Genomic DNA, 16,276 nt, shown 5'->3' with positions numbered 1-16,276 from the left:
GTAGCGCACCACCTGCCTCCCTGACCCTGGTCAATGAGTGTCCCGGAGGGCATAGTGTAAGGGAATGGATGGGACAGTAGAGGTAGGTGAGGTCCCGGGGATGCCAGCCCTGTGGTCTCTGCTGTCTGGGTGTGAGGCAGGGAGGGTGGCATCTAGGCCTCCCTAGGGGAGGAGGATGGGTCACTGGAAGCAGCTCCTAGGCTCCTCTTGAAGTTGGGAGCCCCTGTGAGACCAGGAGTGTCCCCACACACAAATCTGGCTCCCAGCATCCAGCACAGGGCCTGGCCCAGTGTAAATGAAGATACAGAGCAGGCTGGTGGCCCTCTGAGGAGCCCTGAGGAGCTACTGTAAAAGCGATCCTCCAACCAAGCAGCTGAGCTCTGTGCGCCCTACTGGGCTTCTCAGAAGCAAATGAAGGGTTTCCAGACTTAGGAGCAGATGTGTAAAAAGACCCAGAGAACCAGCAGGGCCATTCCCTGCCCTCAGCTTGTTAGAGTGGCAGCCCCCAGGGGCCTGGGAGGAGAAGACAGGCTGGGGTGATCGGGCAGAGCCACTTGGTACTATGAAAGGAGGCAGAAAGGCCCTCACGGCGTCTTATACCCATTGGTGAACCCAGCTCAGCACCCAGCTCAGTGTCTACACATGAATGAAGGAATTTCTCTTCTCAAAAAATTTGTCCTTAAGTGGATAAGGAGTCAATGGACAATTCAATTGAGCTTGTAAGTTTACCCCTGAGGTATGAACAAGAGCTGGAGAGAGGACCCGAGGAAACCAACTGCAGACATTAAGAGGGGCTTTTAAAATCAGGCCTTGAGGGATGAATGAAAGTCAAAGGTGAAAAAGATGGCTGGCAGACTGTCAACATTCTGACCTGGGGACCAGTAGACTTGGCTTCTCAGAACCAGCAACCTGACCCTGTAAGTCTCTCATTTCCCCGTCCGTAAAATGGGAGATTAACTCCTGCCTTATATAACTCAGGGACTGGGGGGCCAGGAAGTGGTACAAAGTTAAAATGAGCTAAAGATGATGCAAACATGGGCTTAGGAAATTTTTAAATTAGAATTCAGTTGGTAGAGTGGGAAGCAAAGGAACACATGGCAGAACTTTGGGAGAAAAAGATGTCCAAGCTGAACTTGACTTTGAAGCCCGGATCGAATGTCACTTCTCTGAAGTCCTCTCCCAGCCCCTCTGCCCTCAGCATTTCCCAAACATGACTTCTCACACTCTGCTGCTGCTGCTGCTGCTGGTCACTTGGGGAGTGTCGGGCCACATCTTGTATTCTCTGGGCACATAACGTGCAAGGACTGAATGACACCCCAGCCCTCAGACTGCAGGTCTGGGAGGCTTCAGGAAGAATCTGTGCCATATGAGGGAGAAGAGCTCTGGCTGGCAGTAGAGACCTGAGCTGTATTCCTCGCATTCTCTGATCTGGGCGAGCTACATGACTTCTCTGGGCCTCAGTTTCCCCCAAGAAACTGAACTAAATGATGTCCGAGGTCCACCCGGTTTTGCCATTTCAAAACTGTAATGGAATACAGCTTTACAAGAATCTCTTGGTGCCTTTTCAGGGCATTTCTATGTCCTACCTACCCTCCTTCAGCTAGCCAGAGGCCAGCAAGAAAACCTGCTCAGGCAGAGACTTCTGGTCAACAAGTCTTTTTTGCACACCTACCTTGTACCCAGTGAGACATGTGGTCCCACCAGGGTTTCTGGAATGCTCAGCATCTTTCCATTAGAAAGACTGGACCCCATTGGAGGGAACTATGAGAGAGTCATCAAAACTGAGGGGCAGGAATGTTGTGGCCCTGAGCAGGTCCTTGGTCCTCAGTGCCTCCTCTGTAAAGAGGCCTGCTTGTGCGTGTCTGAAGGTAGAGGCTGGACCACAGCCTCCAGCTCCAGAGGCGAGGGCTCTGACTGCGTGGTGGGGGAGGGTGGGCTCACCTTTGAACTGCTTGGCAAAGTGGAGAAACCCACCATCTTGGCCTGCACCATTGGGAGCTGTGTCCCCAGTCAATGCTTGTCCAGTTGTGGGCTCAGCATCCCCCAGGGAGACCCTCTGCAGGTCCGAGGAGGTGTGAGGCCTCTCCTGGCGCTGCCATTTCAGCCCTCTCTAGACAGCCTGGGCGCACCCTCTTTTCTGCCCCTAGTTGAGTCTGGGTGAATCCTCTGGAAGCTCTCTCGCTTGTGGTATTGGGGAGTGCTCGACCTGAGGGGGACCAGGCAGAACTCTGACCAAGCAGGCCCCCGCTGCCTGAGCCCCTTCCTCTCCCTTTCCCTAGCCTTTCTCCTTCCCCACTACTTCTCTGGGCTCCCTCCCCCATTCCTCCCCCCACCCCCAGATCCCACCCTCCTTCCCTCCTTCCCAGGGCCCACCATCCTGCTCCACGCCCCACCCCCTATTTTGGCCAAAGGGGACAGTCCCTCTCTCCCCTCCCTTCTCCACTCTGATTAACTCCACTTTCCTGTGAAATGGTTGGGGCGGGTGGGGGGGGGGGTTCATGTTCACAACACAACAAAAAACAGGTTTCAACATTTCACAGGTTTCAACATTTTTCAGGCCGCCTTGTCTCATCTTATCAGATCAGGAGCTGCAGGCCAGGCCAGGAGCTGTCGTGGAGATGTGGAGAGCAGAAGTCCAAACATTCCAGCCCCCCTCTGCCACCCTCCCGCCTCCACCCTCCCTTCCTTTTGCTCCCCAAAGAATCGGCCTACGGGGCTCCCCGGGACAGAAGCAGGGCTGCAGTCGCCTCCTGCTGATGGGGGGCCCTGTCTTTGACTTCTTGACTTCATGCCCACACCTATCTCTTCCCCTTCATGGCTGCCCAGAACCTGGCAGGGGCATGGCTTCCTCTAAAAGACCCATTGGCCCTGAAAACGGATCTCTAAAAATTGGGGGACAACGGGGAGTTGTCAAAGTCACCCTCAGAATGTAGATGCGTCCCTGGGCCAGCAGGACCCGTGTATTCCACGGGGTCCCTCACAGGCTGCTCCCCTATGGGAAGGAGCGGCTTTTATTCTCGTTTTCTTCGGGCATGTGACTTCTGGTCTGAATACTCTTCTTTCCCTCCATTTTCTCTGAAGCCTCTACCTTCCTGGCCCTGCCATGCTTGTGGTAATCTTGGTGATCTTGGTGAAACATCCAGGAAGGACTGGACAAAGCCCAAAGGCCAGAGTTCAATTGAGTCAACCTCGGGATCAGACCCCAAACCTGGTCCCCGGGCCAGAGGGAACAGCTGCCTCTGGGGCAGTTCATGATGCGGGGGAGATGTCAGGGTGGTCCTGCCCATGTGGTGGGAGAGGCGTCCCCACAGGACTGGCTGAGGGCTAACACCAGAGCTCTCACCCAGTGAGGAGGCAAAGTGGCAGAGGGAGAGCGGAGGAAGGGAAGGGCAGGGTGACCCTCTGCCCAAGCACACTGGCGGTGTGTCTCCTTGGGAACCTGTCAGGAGTACCAGGAAACAGAAAGGTGGGTTCCAATAACTGTGCCTCCTGTGGGGTTTCAGGGAGCTCTCTCTACCTCTTAGCCCAAGGTTCTAGCCCCCTGGTGTGAAGTTCAGGCCCCTGAGGCTGGGCCAGCATGTGGCATCTGCTGCCCCACCATGAGGCCTCTGGTTGGCACAGCGTCCCCCAGGTTCCCCCTAGTAGATCAGGCCTAAAATGTCATTCAACTCTTGTTCCTGGTCAGAGATCCCCAAGTCTGAATGTCCAGCCTCTGACTTCCTCTTGGGCTCCAGCTCTGCCCGTCCCCACTGTCTGGACTCAGGTGCCTGCGTGTGTCTCCAACCCCCCAAACTTCCTTTCTTCTTTGTTCTCAAAACAGCTTCGCTCTTAGGTTCCCAGACCTGGTTGACGCCATCTTCCTGTCCTCCTGGCTCAATGCCTTCATGACACCTTCCTTTTTCCTCTTTTTCCCTGAGCCTTATTCACGGCTGCCTCTCTGTTCCTAAAGCCACCGTTTGGAGAGCGTAGACAGGCGGCCCTCAGCCCAGCTGCACAATTGGCTCACTCCAGACCAGAGCAGTGACATCTGGGCCTCTTGTGCTTGCAAGGTACTGCCGGGACTCAGAACTGCCACTTGCTTTGCCAGCCTGTGGTCTCCAGCGCCCACCCTTTGTCCTTTTTCACAGGTGACTAACAGATCAATAGTCCAAAGGCCACCACAGGAAGCTTGGAGGGCTGCCAGAAAGCCCAGAGTACACGGGCCTCTCTAGCCTGTCCCCCTCTTCTGCTTCTCTGTGTGGCTGGACAGGGTGGCTGGGGTGGACCAACTGCTGTTCCCTTTTCTGCCTCCTGGTCTGAGGCTGTTTCCCTATCAGGGGTGCCTGAGGGAACCCTGGCCACCTTCACCAGCTCTGCAGCTGCTCCCGATCATGGCAGCAGGGGCCCACCTGCCCCACTCCAGGAGATGGCGTCCTCCTAGTGTGGCGGTTCCCGGGGTTGTTAGTGACAAGAGCCTCGAGATCCCCTCTTGCTCATTCATGGCACCCACAGTGCCTGGACCTAGTAGGTGCTCCCTCAAAGTTTGTGGGTCTGTTATTGACAGGTGCCTTCCGGTCTGGGCACTCCTTGGGTGTGGCCTCATCCATCCCCTGCTCCTGGCACCTGGAGCTCGGCCAGATTTGGGGTCATCACTCAACAAGTGTCAGTCAAGTGAACAGATGGTGCGTGTTTATCAAGGAAAGACTTTAACCTGCTCCCTGAGGCCAGGAGCTTCCATTTGTGGCACATATCTGTTGTCCTTGCTGGACCCTAGTCCTGACGACTGGGACTCAGTCAAGCTGGGACCCCAGCAGGAAGCCTGGGCCCTGTGGTTCAGTAGCCCCCAATGTTGCCCCTATCCTAGTTTGACTCTCACTTTCCCTCTTCCCTCCTTGGTCCTGCTGGAGACAGGGACAACCCAAGGGCCCCTCTGCCTGTTGAGTAAATAAGCCAGCAACACACGAGAGAGGTCTTGAGGCACCTCCACTTGTTCGATGACAGGTATCCAGGCACCTTCCATGGGCCCCCAGACCAGAGGACCACGTGAGCCCCTTCGGCTCAGAAGCGACTCCCTCCCTTTAGATCCTCCCATCCTACCTAGATATTGGGAAGGGTGTAGACCTGTGTTCCAACAGGACCAGTGGACAGGCAGCCTGTGAATCTTGAGTTAGTTCCCTCTTCTCACTTTCTCACAAGTTTCTTGCCAAGGCACGAGAGTGAGTGGCCCAAGAACAAGGCCCACAGCCTCTTGTGTCAGGGCAGCCTGCCATGCTGCTTTTGAGCTCCTTGGAAGTTCTAGAAGCTGGAGGCGGCAGGGTCCACCAGGCCCAGGCCCCTCCCTGCCCCACGGAGCATGTGTGTCCCTGAATTTGTTGAGCTCGCCTCACAACATCCTCCAGCTCTAAATAGCCTCTTGACCTAGGCGGAAGGTAGTGTGGCCTTGAGTTCCAAGGCCAGCACTTGGCTCTTTATTTCCTGTTCATCCCTCAGGACTTCCCTTCCCTCTAGCCATCTGTCCTAGGTCAGGATGGAGTCCTTCTGGACCCAGGAGTAGGTTGGGCCTCTGCCCAGTATTGCCCAGGATCCAGCAGGTGAAGCACAGAGTACTGGGCCATTGTGGGCTTCTGGAAACACCCCAGTCACTGCAGGGGAGACAAGTGACCACAAAGGAGTGGTTTCCAGCTCCCTCCCTTTAGCACCCATGCTAGTCATTTTAAGAGACACTTGGTCTTTAGACCAGAATCTTATGGTGACCTCTATTTGGGGCTGGCAGAGATGGTTAGGTCTCCCCATGGGAAAAGGAGAGGCCATGGTGCCCGTGATTCCAAGGAAGGCATAATGGGGGGCTGCTTGGCCATGGTGCTCACCCCGAGACTGAGGGAAGGAGGAGGGGAGCCTTTCTCGGGCTGAAGCCCTGGGGTCCACCTTCTATAGCCCTACCCGTGTGGAGACTACAAGGACAAGCGTCCCTTCTGTCCACTCAGTGCCCAGCCCTAGAGAAGCTTCTGAGAACATTTATCATCCCCCAGGTTAGGGGCCTGGTGGGCGTTAGAAGGGCGGCATCTGCCCCAATGGAGATGATGTTGTGGGAAGAAGAACCCTGCTACCACCTGAGAGCCCTGGCTTCTGCTGCTCTCCTCACAGCCAGCTGTGTGGCCCAGGAAAATGACAAGCCCTCTCTGGGCCTTGGGTGTCCAGCCCTCCCCTTTTTTTTCTGCTTTAACTATTTTAAAGTATACATTAAGTACTTCAGTGACATTAAGTACTTCCCCAGGTTATGCAACCGTCACTCCTATTTCCAGAATTTTGTTATCATTCCAAACAGAAACTCTACACTCCCCGCCTTTCCCCAGGCCCTGGTATCTTCTAATCTACTCCTGTCTCTATGAATTTAGCCTATTCTAGAAATTTCATACACGTGGACTCATACAACCTTTGTCCTTTTGTGTCTGGCTTAATTCACTCAACATACGTTTTCAAGGTTCACCTGTGCTGTAACGTGTTTCAGAATGTCATTCCTTTTCATGACTCAGTATGATTCTGCCATGCGTGTATACCACAGTTCCATTCTTCTGTTGGTGGACACAGATTGTCTTCACCTGTTGGCTACAGTGAGTAACCTGAGCACTAGTCTGCAAGGATCTCTTGGGGCCTCCATTTTCAGGTCTTTGAAAAAAAAAATATATATATATGGAATTGCTGGATTCTGTATTTGTGTATGTGTGTGGGATTGTGGACTGATCCCAAGGGCCTTCTACCACTGAGCTATATCCCCAGCCCTTTTTTAGAAAAAATTTTTTTTGTTTTGTTTTATTTTACGGGGTCTTGCTAAGTTGCCCAGGCTGGCCTCAAAGCTTGATCCTCCTGCCTCAGCCTCCTGAGTTGCTGGGATTACCTGCTGTGCACTACCACACCTGGTGCTATGATGGTTTTTCTTCTTCTTTTTCCATGCTGTGCTGGAGATTGAATGCGGGGCTTGGCCCTCTCCCACTGAGCCACGCCCCCAGCTCTATGATCATTTTGTTTAACTTTTTGAGGAATGGGCCCCTCTTCGTATCTGTTTTATGTGCAGAGAGGAGGAGGGTGGTTGAGTATGAGCCCATTTGGAAAAAATGATCAACAAACCCTGAACTAACTGACCCCTAGCTCCCTCCAATCTCTAAAAGTCTATATTGGGAGGCTCCAAGGTAAAACAAGCAAACAAGAAATATAAAATCCCCCACCAAGTTTGGGCTCAGGGAAGGCTGCCTGGCTGGGCAGAGGGCTCCAAACCTTAATGGGTCATCATGGGGAGTGTGGGGACAGCAGCTCAGTGCACAGCCCATGCAACACAGGCCAGCTTGCCCTCCCTGCTAGAGGATGTGGAATCTGAGGGTCAGCGACGCCGGTTTCCGGCCAGACCGTGTGGGGCTCTGTACACTCCATGTTGCGTGCAACGTCCACCCGACGCTTAGGCTGACCGCAATGCTGGCTGTGCTCACCAGGCAGACCCACCCTCAGCCCTCTGGCCAAAGAAGGTGTCCTTGGCTTAGTGACAAAGAACTGGGGTGCAGGAGTCTGACAGGGCCATGGGAAATGTTTTAAGTCTGGCCTATTTGGAGGGAGCCATTTCACCCTGGAGCTCAGCATCGAGCTCCATGAGCAGCCCGTGGCTTGGTGGCACCTGCTGCCCATCTGCCTGGCTGCCTGTGTCTGTCCTGGGTCCAGCTGGGTGGTGGGCGGCTGGGGTGGAGGATGAGCTGTCCCTGGGGGAAAGGCACCAGGGCCCTTGGGAAGGGCAGGGCAGGGTATGAGCAGGAGTTGGGTATAAATAGCTCCTGGCCCAGCTGGGGAGGCCTGGCTTCCCTCTGCCCTCCCCCTCAGCAGCTGCTGGTGCCAGGCAGGTCCTCACCTCCCTTGGGGACCTGGTCATCATCTCAGATCCCAGCTTGGAACTTCCTTAACGGGCCTGGGGAGTCTCGTCCTGTGTGTAGGTGGAACCTCCGGATGCCGGGAGCCTGGGGACGGGATGGGGCCGAGCCCCGCTCTTTGGAGGGGGCGTTCCTGGACTTCTGGAGTATCGGCAAGTGGGTATCACGTGCGAGGCCCCGTGGAAGGCCGCGTGTGCTGGGCCGTGTGGCATAGGAGAGGAGACCCAGCCCTGTCCTGGGGGCACTTCCACCAGCCCAGGCAGATGAAATTGGAAAGAACTCAGCTGAGCACGTTGATAAGATTTGAACAGGGTACAGGAAATACACAGAAAGAACAAGGAGAGGTTACTTCTGGCTGGGAGCCTGTGAGAGACTTAAGAATGGAGGTGACCCAGGAATCTGGTTTTGAAGGATAGGGAAGATGTTGGCCTGAGGGTGCAAAGGTGGGGGGTGGTGAAGCCCTGGCAGTGGGAAGTGGTCAGGTGACTCTGATACAGCCCCTCACAGTTTGGTAGAAAGCACTGAGGAAGAGGAGGCTCATTGTGTTTCCTCCCCCAGGGGCCTGTGTGCTTCAGTCATGGCGACCAGACATGGTCAACCTAAACTAATGTGTCTGCGGTGGTAGAATGTCACTCCCGGCAGTGTGTGGGCAGGAGCTGAGGTCAGGGGTGGCCGGGCATGTTTCGGGGAGGCAGTGATCCCGCAGAAGTCGATCCCACAGGCCAGAGCCTCATTAGCCCCAACACCAGTTCCTGGAGCTAAATCTTCATCCCCAGAGAAGGAAGGGGGTCCAGATCTGAGTTGGAACCTCGAGAATCCTGGAGATGTCCTTATGCCCTTGCCTTCTGGGTTGACTTTAACATTCAGCCAGATCACGAATGTCCTTTGTCCAGCCAGCCCTGTTAGGACTGTGCTGTGGCAGATGGGCCTTTGCTCTGATCCAGGTCATCTTTCCCAGGGTAGATGGGAAGGGGATTTGGAAGTTCTGGTGTCAGGGATTCAATAATGGGACAAATGTGACTGGTGACCAGGCAGGGACAAAGTGCTGAGGACAGTCCCGAAACACATGGTAACTATAGTGACCACCATTTCTTGAGGGCTTCCTATGTGCCAGGCATTGGACTATACCATTCACTCCTCCTCCTATTAAGTCTATTTTGCAGATGAAGAAACCGAGGCTGGAGAGGAAATTGCTTGAGATCAGCAGCCTGGAAGTGGCAGGTTAGATGTGACCTGTGGCAGCCTGTTCCTGGTGCACAATTGGTTGGGCTTGGGCAGTAGTAAGGAGGCAGGGCTTGGCAGGGAGCGGGAAAATAACTCAGGATGGCGAATTATGGAGCAGTGCTGTGCCAGGTCAGCTAATCAAGCCCTCATTTGATGTTCCTCTCTAGTGGTGGCAGGGCTACCAGGGCAACTGGCAGGGCCTGGACATTGGACACACTGGTCAAGAGCACTGGGTGGGTTCAACCTGAAGCATTGGGGGATAGTTAAAAAAAAAAAAAAAGAGGCATCCCGAGTCAGGAGGAAGGCTCAATTCTGGTGCTTTACAGTCCTGCAGATCCAGGTAGGTTACTTAACTCCCTGGTCTCAGTTTCCTCATCTATGAAATGGGACGATGGTGATGTTCCCACCTCACCAACTTGTAAGGATTAAATAAGGCAACAAACACAAGCACACAGAACTGCTTCTGGCTCAAGGTGGGCACAAAAACTGATCGATACTTTATTGCTCTGGTAATTACTCTAAATGGGGTGGGGGAAGGTGATCTGCAGAGCCCTGTCAAGTGCTGCATGTGCCACGTGCCGGTCAGGGACCTGGGCTCTCCCACTCAGGTGTGGGCTCAGGGCTGAGGCCCAGGGTGCAAAGAGCCAGGACTGAAGCCATCCTCAGTCCTCAGGAACCAAGTAGGCACTGCCCACAGGCAGAGTGGAAAGCGGTTTGCCCCAGGGTCTCTGGAGTCAGGTAGCCTGGGTTCCAATGCGGGACTCTTTTGTTCCCCCCACATTTTTATTGGTGCATTGTAGTAGTATGTCATGGTGGGATTTGTTGTTACATATTCTTACATGCACACAATATCACAATATAATTTGGTCAATATCAATTCCCAGGAGTTCTCCTTTCCCTCCTCTCCTCCCTCCCCCTGGTCCCTTTCCTCAAGTCTACTGATCTCCCTTCAATATTCGTAAGATTCCCCACCTTCCTTTTCCTTTTTCCCCTTTAGCTTCCACATGTGAGAACAAATACTGGACTTTGGCTTATTTCATTTTACATAACCTTCTCACGTTCCATTCAATGGGTGACTCTCGAGTTGATCTGCGGTCTGGGCTGGTTAAGCCATCTGTGAAAATGGTTGCTCATAATGACCCTACTCAGTGCTAGGTCGTTATAAGGTTTAAATGAGGTTTACCCAAGGAAGGAGCTCAGTCTGGCACAGAGGAAGTCATCAATCAGTCTAGCGGTGACAAGTCACAACTTCTGGCTGCCCCATCCTTCTCTTTCAAAGGGCTCAGTGGTTGAGATCTGGAAATGTCACATCAGTGCTATCATCCGCGCTCCCAGATCTTGTTCCCCAGTTCCTCTTCCCAAGTTCAATCAATGGAATAATGAGTCACTTCTCCCCTTGACAACTGAGCCCAGAGGCAGCTCAGGCGGGTGGATGCACAGCTCCAGGGTGCCTGAAGCTCCTTCCCTTGGACTCTCTGTAAACCGACTGGAACCAGGAACTAGCCCAAGTTCAAAGGAAGGCTTCGGTGAAGGTGGCAAACAGCAGAATCTGAGCTGCCACAGACCTGGCACCAAAAAGCCTTGGGCGAGCTAGTTCCTCTGTGAAGCCCGATTTCTGCATCTGGGAGAGGGAATGCTCACCACATTCAAGAACGGACCAGGTCTGTCGCATCCTGAGTGCCTGGCACACAGCAAGAGTCCGTAGAGGGCAGATGTTGGGTTCTTCCTTGTCCCCTGCCCAGAAAGCTTTTGTGTGTGTTTTCCTGATGCACCCCTGGTGTCTTCCCCCTTCCCAAGGGTTGGTCAAGATGGACACCAAAGGAGAAGAGACGGGACCCTGGGTGCTCCTTTTTCCTGCTCACGCTTCCCCTCATCAAGGACTGATCACACAATTGACCTCAAAACCCACTGAGATCCAATGAGCGTTTTCTTTGCTTCTCCCACAAAATGTCGTTTCTGCTGTTCCCGTGCTGAGGGAGGGAATGGTAGAGATTCCCACAGTTCCTTGGTTTTCTAATACAGTCTACCCCTTCCCTACAAGACTATGAAATTCAAGAGGTTGAGAGGGTTCTGATTGAAAAATGAGGAGCAAAAACAGAGGTGGCAGCCGGGTGTGGTGGTGCACACCTGTAATCCCAGCAGCTCGGGAGGCTGAGGCAGGAGGATGGCAAGTTCAAAGCCAGCCTTAGCAAAAGCGAGGGGCTAAGCAACTCAGTGAGACCCTGTCTCTAAATAAAATATAAAATAGGGCTGGGGATGTGGCTCAATGGTCAAGTGCCCCTGAGTTTAGTCCCCAGTACTGAAAAACAAAACAAAAACCTGAGGTGGCTTGATTCATGTCATCACGTCCTATGGTGTTGGGTGAGAGTTGAGGTCTTCTCCCTCCTGACCCTGAGCTAAACAGCCCAGGTGGGAGGAGAGATGGCATTCTGTAAACTTCGAGGGAACTGGAAAGATGGTCATATATACCCTGGGGAGTCACGGGCAGGAGTGCAGCTGAGCATGCAGCCTCTGGGGAAGAGGCTGAGGAGCATGGTGGTGTGGTGGGTGTGTACATGCACACACACGTGTGCTGACTCCCTGCTGGGACTGATGCTTGTTTGATTTTTCAGAGATAGGGTTGGGGTCAAATGAGCCTCTATGGCTTCCTCTCTTTAATTTTGGCTTCCTTTCCAGGAATCACTGGAAGTTTCCATGTGGCCTTATATCCTGAACTCCCAGAAGAGTACATGGCCAGACTCCTTCAATGCCTGTCAGGGAAACTGGACCCAAATCTGGGTCCCAAATTCCATCTTTCCACTCCAGGGTCCTTTTCACGGCATTGCACTATTTCCAAGGGGCCCTGAGAGAGATTCCGCTGGTCCCACTCTCCTGCGAGCTAGACATGTCCTTGCCGGGAGGCGCTGTTGCTTGGATCAGAGCTCTGCCTTTTGAGGAGCAGTGTGCCCTCCAGGGAACCAAAGGCAGCACATGCAGACGCCAGGTTTCTTAGGACCTTAAGTTCAGGCCCACGGGCCCTCCATTCCTCCTCTTCCTCCTCCTACCCCAGAGGGTCATGCTGGGCCATGTGCTTTGTGTCTACAGTGCCACCTCCCTCTGTCTGCCCACAGGTCACTGGCCCTGGGCCAGCAGTACACATCTCTGGGCTCACAGCCCCTGCTCTGCGGCTCCATCCCAGGCCTGGTCCCCAAGCAACTGCGCTTCTGCCGCAATTACATCGAGATCATGCCCAGCGTGGCCGAGGGTGTGAAGCTGGGCATCCAGGAGTGCCAGCACCAGTTCCGGGGCCGCCGCTGGAACTGTACCACCATAGATGACAGCCTAGCCATCTTCGGGCCCGTCTTAGACAAAGGTACTGTCACAGGCCAGGTGGGAGGTGGGTGAGGTGGGGGGAGGAGGTGTGGAAGGCATCAGGACCTGTGCCCTTCTACCTCGGGGTGCTTCGGCTTTGAGTGCAGTGTCCCCTTGGAAGGCAATGAAGCTGGTGCTGACCAGCAACCTCCACGAAAAGTGGAAGTGGTTCGGGTCTTCCTCTGGGCTGTCTCCATGTCTTCCACACCTTTCTCCAGTGCTGCTGGGGGCTGGGCAGCCCTCAGATGCTGCAGGATCCTGAGGTTTGAGGGCAGGCACCAAGGAGCCCCGCGGCCTTCCTTCCTGTCTTGCACAGCAGGTACCCCAGGCTTTGATGTGGACATTTGGGACATTTCCCCAAAGCTGTGCTAAGTGCTATGCAAATGCCCCTTTGGGGTGGGGGCGGGGCTTTGCCACCCCACACGGAAGTCCTCAGGAGCGAAGAAACTGCCCTGGGCTGAGCACATTTTATTGCCTCCAGGTACCCTCTGAGAGTTTCTGTTAGTCCCCATCCCCTGCAAATTATGTAAGCCCACAAACCATGATGTGCACACTGGTGCCTAGGTAACTTTCCAGCAGTCTTGCAACCTGGGGTACTAATTGGCTGAACCTCGAGTGGTTGAGAGGAAGGTGATTTGACCGTTTAATGTTGGGACAACAGCTCCCAATAAGAGGACTTTGGGGCTCTTGAGCTCTGGGCTAGAAATGGGCACTTCTTGGAGGAATTGTAGAGTTCAAGAATTTAGTAAGTAGCTGGGCCTTTCCTTCACTGGAGTTTTCCATTCAAACCAGGAAGCCCGTTCCTCCCTCCTTTTAGAAGGAATCGATAGCTGCATTTACACCAGAAAGAAAAGGTATCTGAGTGCCAGTCTACGGGGTGCGGAGTGGCGGGGGTGGAGCGACTGACTACTCCCATTTTAGAGTGTAATACCCCTTTACCTGTGCCTCAGGTGCACAGGGTCTGTCAGACCTACAGGCAAAATGCTGGCTATTATCATGGGATGGGAGGGCAATTAGCAAATCAATGGATGATGATTCTGTTTACGCTTCTATTACCAAAGCTAATTATTCCTTGTTTAGATAAAAGGTTTGGCCTCTAATTGGGGCCAAGTGGCGGCGGCTTGCATTTCAAACCAGATCTCGCCGGCGTGTCGGTCTCACCGGCTTCCGCTGCCCCACCTTGGGCCAGGTAGCGCTTAATCAAACAGCCTGGCGTCGCGACGCGCTCGCCAGCTTCTGACTGCTCTTCCCGCTGCTGACATTAGCCGGTGAGAAGCGGGTCTTTGAGCTTTTGGCCGGCTCTCAATGTTTGACGTTCTACATTGCCCCTGTGGGTCTGGCACATGCCTTCGTCCCTAAATTGCAAGAGGGCGGGTTTGTGTTGCGGGGCAAAGGATGTAGGTCAGAGATGCTGGGGCTCTGATGAAAACCGAGGGGTGAGTCTCGGGGAAGGCGCCCACGCGCCCCAGTGCCTGGCGCGCGGGCGGTGAACCCGGGCTCCAACCTGCCTCCAGGCCCTTTTGCACACCCCCGCCCCAACCTTTGCACGGGTTGGCAAGCCCGAGGCCTCCGGCTATGGGGGCAGCCAAGGTTTAATCTCTGACCACCGCCTGGAGACTCAGGCGACCCAGAGTCCGGCTGTTCCGGGCGCACGACTTAGGCGCTGGCCGAGAACAACCCCAGGGACTGGGCCGGCCCGGAGGGGCGACCCGGGGCGTCGGCTGGAGGCAGAGAGGAGCAGTCCAGAGGGGATGGGGTTGGGGGGTCGGCGGCCGGAAGGGACGAGGCCGCGATGGCCGGGCGCAGGCGGCAGCGCGGGCGCTGGAGGCCTCTGTCCCCGGGAGGCTCGCAAAGGGCGTGAGCGCCGCCCCCCGCCGCGCCCCCGGCCCGGCCCGCTGTGGCCGCCGCGCCATTCACACGCCCTCTGGCCACTCGGCGCGGCGCGGGGGCGGGGGCCACCGGCTCAATGGAGATCGCGCGGCCGGCGCCGGGGCCGGGGGCGCGGCCCGGCCGCGGGAGCCGCCCGTTGCTACGCGGTGGCGGCCGGCCCGGCGGCCCGGGCCCGGCGGCCGCATTATGCGGGTAATGCGGTGTGACACCGCGCGAACAAAGGCGGATTGAGCGGCCCAGCGGGCCCCGCCGGACGGGGACCGGCACAGCGGGGCTGTCAGCGCCGCTCCCAGGCTAATCCCCGCCCCGCCCCCGCCGCCCCCGCGTTCCCGGGGCTGGGAACCGAGCGCAGCCCGGGGCCGGGCGCCGCCGCCGCCGCGAGAGGCCGCGGGCCGCCGGAAGCCAGGGGCGCCCGCGAGCTCGCCCTCGGCCCCCTCCCAGCGGGCGCCGAGGCCGGGAGGGTCTGGGCTGGGGCGGCGGGAGCCTGAGGCCGGATGGACGCCGGGGCACAGAGTCCCAAGCCGCGGCCGTCGGGCTCGCGGTCGCGGGTGCTGCGCGGGTTACGGCGTGGTGCAAGTGGGACGGGCCCCTGCTCTGCAGGTGGCCCTGGAGGGTGTCGGGCCCCAAGGAGGCAGCAGTGGCTTTGAAGTCTACCTTCTAGTCTGTGGAGCGCCTGCTCCCCAGCACTCAGAACGGTAGCCACAGCCCAGGAAAGGAGGTGGGAGTTCTGGCTCCCAGGACTGCCTCGTGTCTTGCCTCCTGTTCAAGGTTGCCGGTCACCTTCCCGCTCTAGGGTCCTCGTCTTTAAGAGGGGGGATGTTGAACTGCAAGTCTTGCAGTCCTTTGCCTCCCTAACCAACAATGTGCAAATCTGTAGTGTTAAGAATATTAAATGGAAACACACACACACACACACACACACACAGCGCAGCATTCGTGCATACCCAACATTTGAGGGTGGCTAGCCTTAATGGGGGACACCTCTGAGAATTTCCCCTGGGGCAGAACCAGAGGAACTGTCCTTGCCCAACTGTCTTGGAAGGATCCTGACCTTCTCAGTTCAAGACCTTGGCTTTGGGGTGGGAGAAGGGAAGGGAAAGGGGAAGAGGCAGGCATCAGCCCCTGCTTTCCTGGTGAGGAACTCCAGTGGCAGAGAGAAACTGTACCCATTTTACAGAGTGTAACCGAGGCTCAGCAAAGGTTTTAAACAACGTTTGCCCAAGCAGACGGGAAATGGGTGGATTGGGTAGGTTTAGGCTGTAGATTCCCGGGCCTCGCCCCTCACAGACGTCAAACTTTCTTGGAGTGGAGAGGTCTCAGGACTGTGCTGGTGTCTCTGGAGTTTGGGAGGGTGATGGGCAGGTGGCCAGGGGCAAGACAGCCTGGCTACCTTATTCCATCAACACCTGCCAGGAGCTGTTATTTCTGCTCGGTTTGTGCAGTCTGCTCTGCTCGGTAGCAGCATTTGGGGCCCTGGGCTGTTCAATGCCCTGGGATTCAGTTTACTCACCGGGCAAGTGGGATACCCACAGGGTCTGGTCCCTCTTCCTTAGGGGCTGGTGAGCCATTAAACACTCCCTCCTCTTCCTCCTCCTAGCTGGAGAGGTGGAGGAGGGCTGGTGCGTCCCAGGCGCCCACCTGAGCGCTGCCTCCCCCTGTCGCTCCCGCAGCCACCCGCGAGTCGGCCTTCGTGCATGCCATCGCCTCGGCCGGCGTGGCCTTCGCCGTCACGCGCTCCTGCGCCGAGGGCACCTCCACCATCTGCGGCTGCGATTCTCATCATAAGGGGCCACCCGGAGAAGGCTGGAAGTGGGGCGGCTGCAGCGAGGACGCCGATTTCGGGGTGCTAGTGTCCCGGGAGTTCGCAGACGCTCGTGAGAACAGGCCAGATGCGCGCTCCGCAATGAACAAACACAACAACG

At 55.8% G+C, this 16,276-nt stretch overlaps 1 protein-coding gene across 1 annotated transcript in view; it reads left to right on the top strand.

Moving 5' to 3' along the window:
* The window catches only part of Wnt3 (Wnt family member 3), a 41,462-nt gene that overhangs the window by 19,874 nt on the left and 5,312 nt on the right, over positions 1-16,276 (top strand). Inside the window, exons 2-3 of the mRNA XM_047542790.1 lie at positions 12,224-12,465; positions 16,025-16,276. The exon at positions 16,025-16,276 is cut by the window's right edge and continues 14 nt beyond it. Of these exons, the coding sequence (XP_047398746.1) occupies positions 12,224-12,465; positions 16,025-16,276 (494 nt within the window). The remainder of the gene's footprint in view (positions 1-12,223; positions 12,466-16,024) is intronic.

This window comes from Sciurus carolinensis, chromosome 3 (genome assembly GCF_902686445.1).
Source record: "Sciurus carolinensis chromosome 3, mSciCar1.2, whole genome shotgun sequence".
Classification (NCBI taxonomy): domain Eukaryota; kingdom Metazoa; phylum Chordata; class Mammalia; order Rodentia; family Sciuridae; genus Sciurus; species Sciurus carolinensis.
The sequence above is the reverse complement of the archived record's forward strand: the minus strand, read 5'-3'. Positions and strand labels throughout refer to the sequence as shown.